Source organism: Neolamprologus brichardi, chromosome 2, assembly GCF_056152115.1.
Source record: "Neolamprologus brichardi isolate AB-2024 chromosome 2, ASM5615211v1, whole genome shotgun sequence".
In the NCBI taxonomy this organism is placed as follows: domain Eukaryota; kingdom Metazoa; phylum Chordata; class Actinopteri; order Cichliformes; family Cichlidae; genus Neolamprologus; species Neolamprologus brichardi.
This window is the reverse complement of record NC_142105.1, coordinates 20289730-20297280: the sequence shown is the minus strand read 5'-3', so window position 1 is coordinate 20297280 and position 7551 is coordinate 20289730. Positions and strand designations below refer to the sequence as shown.

Genomic DNA, 7551 nt, shown 5'->3' with positions numbered 1-7551 from the left:
TTCTCTGGCTCTTCTGTGAGCTATGGCGGAGCTTCCACAGAGAGCAGGTGGGTGAGGGAAAGGGGAGGCAGGAGGTGGAGAGACCCGAGACGGCCGCCTAGTGTCAGGTGAACTGATCTTCAGGTAAGAAGTTATGACCTGCAATCTATCTTTTCTTTTCTTTTCTTTTCTTTTCCTTTGACAACGTGATTAAAATCATGTTCATGTTGTAATGACATTCCTATTATAATAGTATAAAATAAAAATAGATACAATTAAAACTATGCATTTTCAAACAATAAAAAGACAGCTGCCCAACGCTCAAAGCAATTTACAATTCCACTATTCCTTCAGTCTCACATTCACACACTGGTGGAGGCAAGCCACAGTCTTGTCTCCAAGAAAACAGAAAAAAAGAGAAAACGTAAAGCCCAGCGCTCCTCTTTGCAATCAAGAAGACAACACTCAACTGCAGAAGATGTGCTCCGAAGAAATGCATGAGGAAAATCTCATGAACAATCACAATACGCGACACCCGCCCCAGCCAGAGTACACCAGTTACGTCTGGGAAAGTTTTTTTAAACAACGAGCGGAGATTATCTTCCTGACAGAGCAATATGAGAGAAGGACCGCTGAAGTAGATAGACTGTTCAGCCAGCTTCTTGAAAAGGAAGATATTCAAAAGGAGAAAGAAATGGAACTCCTAGACATGCGGGGAAGGAACTTTGAGCTCCAAGCAAAGCTTAATAAAGTACAAGAAAAACCAACAGAAGAAATCCTCCAACAGAAGAAAAACGAGAAAGACAAGGAAAAAAAGATTCAGGAGCTGCAAGTAAAGCTTGATGAAGCTCTGCAAAAAAATCAAGAACTCCTCCAAGAGAAGAAACAACTGGTCATAAAACTCCAAGGCACTGAGATAAATCAAAAAGTGCTGAAAGGAAGGGTTGAGTTTCTTCAAAAGAAAGCGCAACAGACCATGAAAAAGGAAGATACGGATTGCAAGCTTCAGGACAGCGAGAAACACAAGGAGGCCTTGCAAATAAAACTTGATGAAGCTCTGCAAAAAAATCAAGAACTCCTCCAAGAAAAAGAACAAATGAACATAAAGCAGCAAAAACTGCAAGGCATGGAGGAAAAGTACAAAGGACTTCAGGCAAAGCTTGATAAAACACTGAACAAAAATAAAGAGTTGCTTCAAGAAAAAAAGCAACTAGAAATTAAACAGAAAGAAATGGACTCCAAGCTTGAAGGCGTGGAGGAAAAATACACCGCGCTGAAAATAAAGCTTGATAAAACAGTGCAAAGAAATAAGGATTTCCTACAAGACAAAGAACAGCATGACACGAAACAGAAAGATCTGGATTGCGAGCTTCAGAACATCAAGAAACACAACCAAGGTTTGCAAGTAATGCTTGATGAAGCTCTGCAAAAAAATAAAGAAATCCTTGAAGAGAAAGAAAAACTGGACATAAACCAGAGAGGCATGCAGGAAAAATACGGAGCGCAGCAGGTAAAGCTTGATGAAACGCTGCACAAATATCAAGAGCTGCTTCAAGACAAAGAACAACGGAAAATAAAGCAGAAAGAAGAAAAACTAATTCTCCAGGACTTTGAGAGGAAACACCAACAGCTGCAAGACCATTATAACAAACTGAACTCCAAAACAACTGAGCTGGAGGGGGAAAAGAAAAAAGTGCAAAAACAATGCTCAGAGATGCAGAGTAAGCTCAGTGACATGCTGAGAAAAAACACAGAACTGGAGAAACTTTCCAACAACTTGAAGTGCAAAAACACTGAGGTGCAGATGTTAAAGCAGCAACTAGAGAAAACAAACAAAGACCTGCAGTGTACACTTCAAGAACTCGAGAGAAGTCAGCAGCTACAAGACACACACAACAAATTACGACAGAGTTATACAGAGATGCACGAGGCAAAGCTTATGCAGGAGGCCAAATGTAAAGAACTGAAAGAAAGGCTCGAAGACAAACAAGCCAAATTAGAAGAAGTGGAGACAACATGCAGGAAACTTGAGAAGGAAAATACACAAACAATTGATGAGTTAAGAACCCTCATCCTAGAGAAAAAAGTGCTCATGGAAAAGATCATGGAAAAGAAGAAAAAATGCTTCCGCTTCTTCTGGAGAAAGAGCACTCCTGCTTTTTCTACTTTTTCTACTTTTTCTTCTGCTGATGTGACCCCGTCTTCCTCCTCCACCGTTGCATCGTAATTTTCACCTCTCCTCTCCCTTTCTCTCCTGACACCTCTCCCTCCCCTATTTCCCTTTAACTCCTAACACCTGTCCCATCCCCCCCCCCCCCCTTTCACCCTCACCCCCCAACCAGTCCCGACAGTTGACTGCGCCCTCTAGAGCCTGGTTCTGTCATAGGTTTCTTCCTTTAAAGGGAGTTTTTCCTATCCACTGTCGCACCCAGTGCTTGCTCAGAGGGCATTGTTGGGGTTCTCCCTTTCTCCCTTTTCTATCCCTTTCCTTTACCCTCTTCTCCCCCCCCCCTTTTCTATTCTCCCCCTTTTCTATTTCCCCCCCCCTTTTCTATTTCCTTAATGATTTAATAATAAACACAATTGGCTACATTTTAAATGTGTCTGATCAACGTCTTCATTCAAGAATGAATTGTCTTTCTCACGGAGTCATGTGTATTTTGTGTTTTCCTCGGGCTGGTGATCCCCGCGGTCGTTCAGCCCCGGAGTCCAGAGTTTTAGTGTTTTAATCACATTTAGTGTTACATTTCAGATCACCACAATAGGATATCCATAATTTAGGATTCAGGCATTTGTTTTAGTTCATTATGGTAATCATTCTATGATTGAGTAGTTTACAGAACCTTCAGTCAGCAGCAATAACTTCTGTTGGAGCTATTTGTTCTTATTTTTTATTATTTTGAAATTAGTTAAAGTTTGTTGTTAGTTTACTTATATTTTGGGGTTTATTTACAAGTTTATTTGTAGGTTAATATTTGTTTCAATGTTTTGTTTGTTTGATGTTGCCTTGTTAAATTAGTCAGTAAAAGCTGTAGGGCCATTTTGTTTCTATAAATAAAGAGACTGGTATAGGACCAGCATGCACTGGGGTGGGCCTATGGTTTTTTAGCAGAGCAGGAGAAGCAGCAGGAAGTAACAAAAATGGATCTTGTTATTTCTTGCCAAACTGGATAAAATAAACCATAAAAACGCAACTTTAAAGTTTGGACAGTGGACTTCTTTTGCCTGCGTACGAAATATTATCTCAGTGCAGCAGTGGCTTGTGGACTTTTAATTGTGGGATGTTTGGTTTGTCAAACAAAAGGAATTGCCACTACAACTTCAATTCATTGACATTTGCAAGCATTCCTTTATACACAGCATTTCAGTCAGGTTGAGGTCTGGACTTCCATGCTGTAGATTTGCTGCTGTGCTTGGGGTCATTATCCTGTTGCATGGCCTAATTTAGGAGAAGCTTTAGCTGTCGGACAGGTGGCCTCACATTTGACTCTAGAAAACTCTGGCATACAGAGGATTTCATCGACTGCAAGGTGCCTACCTCTTGTAGCTGCAGAACAAGCTTAAATCAAAAAATTATCCACTGCTACGAATCCTGGGATAGGGTGGGCCATGAAGGATACACCCGAACCATCCTTCAAATCCAGGTAAAAGGAGGAGGCATTTGTGGGTCACATTTGGAGCAGTCTTTGTCGCCTGGCTGTGATGTAATCGGCTATTAAAGGCAGGCTCTGAATCACAAAACAACCACAATGGACCAAAGTGCTGTACAGTACTGACGGTTAAAAAAAAATCTACAAAGTGCTGTACAGAAGATTAAATACATAAAAACAAATAGAAAGAAAAACCACAGAAAAGGAAAAATAAAATAAAAAACTGTATACAAATAAATAAACAATAAAATAAAATCAGCTGGAGTCTATCCCAGCTGTCACCAGGGTGTCAGCTAACACACAGACAACCAGTTGCACTCACATTCATACCTATGGACAATTTAGAGTTTCCACGCAATCACAGGAGAACATGCAAACTCCACACAGAAAGACCCACAATTTCATACCATAAGGTCACCAGTCTCCCAGCAATTCATTTCTCATATATTTGCCCAACAACTTCACAAAAGCTGGAGAATTTATTGCGGGACCATGTACTCTCATGTGCCTCTTCATTTTCTCAACAAATGAAATCATTTCTCTTTTATCACATAAACAGTGTGGATGCTGAAGAGCTTCATCTGTCATGGAGGTGACCAATAACCCAATGGTCACTCTGACAAAGCTCCAGCATTGCTGTGTGGAGTATGGAGAACCTTTAAGAAGGACAGAGGCTGTATCCCAATTCAGGGTCTGCAGCCTTAAAGGCTGCATTTTAAGGCCGATTACGTCACAGTGGCGCATCGAAGGCTGTCCCAATTCAAAGGCTGCTCGAAATGCGGCCCTCAAATGCGTCCTTCATTTCCCTGAATTTTAAGGCTGTGGCAGTGTAGACTTCGTGGTCCCATATATCCCACATTTCATAGCGCTGCAGTCGGTGTGGATAATTCTGCCGCAAACGGCAGAAGCTGAATATTATGTCACTTATTTATGTGTAAATGTTTAATAATGAGGAACATTAAAACATTACTGTTGGCCACATGTCAGCAGAGTTATTTGCCATTATCGATGTTTGTACGTTCAGCTTTTACTTGCTTTTAAAGCCTTTAAAATATAATAATACAATAGTCGACCTTAATCTGACAGAGAATGTGATGATTTTGTGGATAATTAAAGTCAGTCATATATCCACAAACACAACAAGCTGAAAGTCAGTGATGCTGCTCGGTTTGCAGTCCTGAATATCACGGCACAAGCAGGATTCACTGCACTGTTAATGTTAGCTATGTTATATTGCTGCCTCTGTTCGGTGGTGTTGAGCCAAACGGACTTTAACGTGTGTTTGAACGAGCTGACGGTTCACTCGTTAAGCTGAAAGAAAGATGCTTTAATCACAGGAGTCACACGTGTCCACTGTACCATCTGGGAACTCTTCTTGTTTAGCACTCGTAATAACACAAACACTAAATCCTCCTGTTTGTAGCAGTGTATACACCTGAGACTGTCACCTGTCTGTCTGTCCTGCACTCTCTCTCTCTTATTTTCTCTCTGATTGTGTAATAAAAGTATGAACATGTATTTATAAGTTACACTTATGTTTGAATCCTGCAGCTTATCACACATTTGATTTCCATGTGTGACAACTGCAAGTGTCCAGAATGAGGACAGACTGAGGGACCCACTGCTGCACATCATCTGTGAGGCTTTGAACCCCTGATGATCCACCAGGACAAACTCAGCAGTGTGTGAGGAAGAGCAGGAGGAAGAGCCAGCAGCAGCTGACAGATGGAGAGAATAGACAGACTGTTCCCTGTTTGTGAAGGACTGCTAGAAAAGTTTAGAATAACTAATTGTCTGTCCTGAATCAGTCTTATTAGGTAATGTTCAAATAATGTTATCATCCCAGTGTTTTCAGTGTGGGAGAAAGTACTCAGGGCCTTCAAGTTACACACTATGAAAGGCAGCAACAAGTTTAATATTCAGAAACTTAAAGTATGTATCAGCAGCAGAATGGAGCTAAAAATAAATGTTTGTTTCAGTTTTATGAAGCTTTGAGTATTTTGGATTAGTAGCACTGCTGTGTTTGTTGCATCATATTGCTGTAATTGTTTATATGCTTTATATATTCTGAGCTAAGTTGATCTATAGTGTTACATCATATTCTATAAGGATGTTATGTGTTTGTATACTTTCTGCCCAGTTTGACCCATTTAGCAGAAGTCAGCCTGTTTAAGGCTCTGATAACTATTCTGTATGACTTAAAGCAGTTATGACATGGTCTGATTTTCTCACCCAATATAGGAATATTTCATATATCAGTCTACTCTTCATTCTATCAGACACAGTTATCACAGCTCGTACATTTTCTTTTTACACATATATGTAAGCACTGAGGCAAAATGTAATAATGCCAACATACTGAAGGAACAACATTTGTCTCTTATATATAATACATCTATATATATACTCTCAAAGATACTTGAATGTCTTTGAGTGAAGATTTAAGTAGAGATGGCACGATACCACTTTTTTATGTCCGATACCGATACTGATATCATAAATTTGGATATCTGCCGATACCGATATGAATCCGATATAGTGTTTTTTAATCAATAAAACTGTTTTTTTAATATCTTGGTGCTTTTTGTATAAGTTCATACTCAAGTTAAAAAACAACAACACTAAAGCTATTCTGTTATACCTGTATGTAAAAAAAAAACAAAACACACTGCACCCAAAATATTTCATAGTTTAGCAACACTGATCAATCTAATAAACTTAAACCTACTCCATCCTCCCTATTCTGATATTTTAAAGAGTACTTAGCAGAAATATTAAGCAACCTAACTAATAGGGTTGCAAACTCCCAGCAAAAGAAAATAGGGAACCACCACCCAACCTCTTCCTCATGATGCTTAATCAATGTAATCAACTTTAATTTGATGCAGGGTGAAAAAAAAATCACAGAAAAAAATTATTTTTCAAGAATAATTAAATAGATTCAACATCTTTCTTCAACAGAATCACAGAATTCACAGATGGTATCTTCCCAAAGGAAAAAGTAGTATAGCTTACTAGGGTATATTAGACTTAACAGTTACTATATACAGTAATGGACTTCTATACATTTTACATCAGATTAAAACTTTGGGTGTAAGATTCAGATAATTATTAAATAATTAAAAGCTAGATATTTTAAATGAGAATAAGAAAGAAAAGTATGTCTTTGTGCCCCCTTTTCCCTGTTAATGCCTTATCGGCCCCCCTGGCTTAACTTTGCTAGATCCGCCCCTGCTCAGTTACCAGCCGTCAGCTGCGTAGAAAAAGATCCTGGTGTAGAAAGTAATATTAAATAAATTCTAACAACAGCTTATCAAGCTTAATACTGCTGCTGTTGTTCAGCCGCTGGTTTCCTCTTTCTGGTGCAAAGTGGGCCAAAAACAAAGAAGAGAGACAGACTCGCGACAGAAAAGCCGATCAGCTGATCATTAAGCAGTTTCATGATTGAAGTAGCAGCAGGAAGGTGAGGGAGAGAGAGAGAGGCAGTTGCTCTATATATCGGTTGTTAAGCTTAACGCGGGAATGCTTTACAAACATTCAGAGATGAACTTACACACTTGCTTTACTTCTCTCTGAGATAACTTCCTCGGAGATGAAATGTTTGCTAGCAGGCTACAAATACACACAGCCGCTCTATCACGTGACCACACTGCTCCGACGTGCTACGGTTATGAGCCGAGTTACGCTGTGTCGCAAACTTTGTGAGGTGCTTTTTTGATATTTAATGGATCGGATTACATTTTTTATTTCTCTCCGATATCCGATCCAGTAATTTAGGTCAGTATCGGACCGATACCGATACGTAATATCGGATCGGTCCATCTCTAGATTTAAGGTGATGGGACATATAAATAGCTGCAACTTGAATCTTTACTGAAGCTCAGTATTTGACACAGAGTTCACTCACATGTGCTGTACCAGT

At 39.6% G+C, this 7551-nt stretch overlaps 1 protein-coding gene across 1 annotated transcript; it reads left to right on the top strand.

The window, feature by feature from the left end:
* Nucleotides 1-262: 262 nt before the first annotated feature.
* LOC148106120 (uncharacterized) lies at nt 263-2206 on the top strand. Its single transcript, XM_087851799.1, has one exon. The coding sequence runs from the start codon at nt 263-265 to the stop codon at nt 2204-2206; it is 1944 nt and encodes a 647-aa protein (XP_087707925.1).
* The last annotated feature ends 5345 nt before the right edge of the window (nt 2207-7551 follow it).

Bases quoted from the DNA above. Each gene is read 5' to 3' on its own strand.
- LOC148106120 (XM_087851799.1), top strand. From the start codon at position 263: ATGCATTTTCAAACAATAAAAAGACAGCTGCCCAACGCTCAAAGCAAT.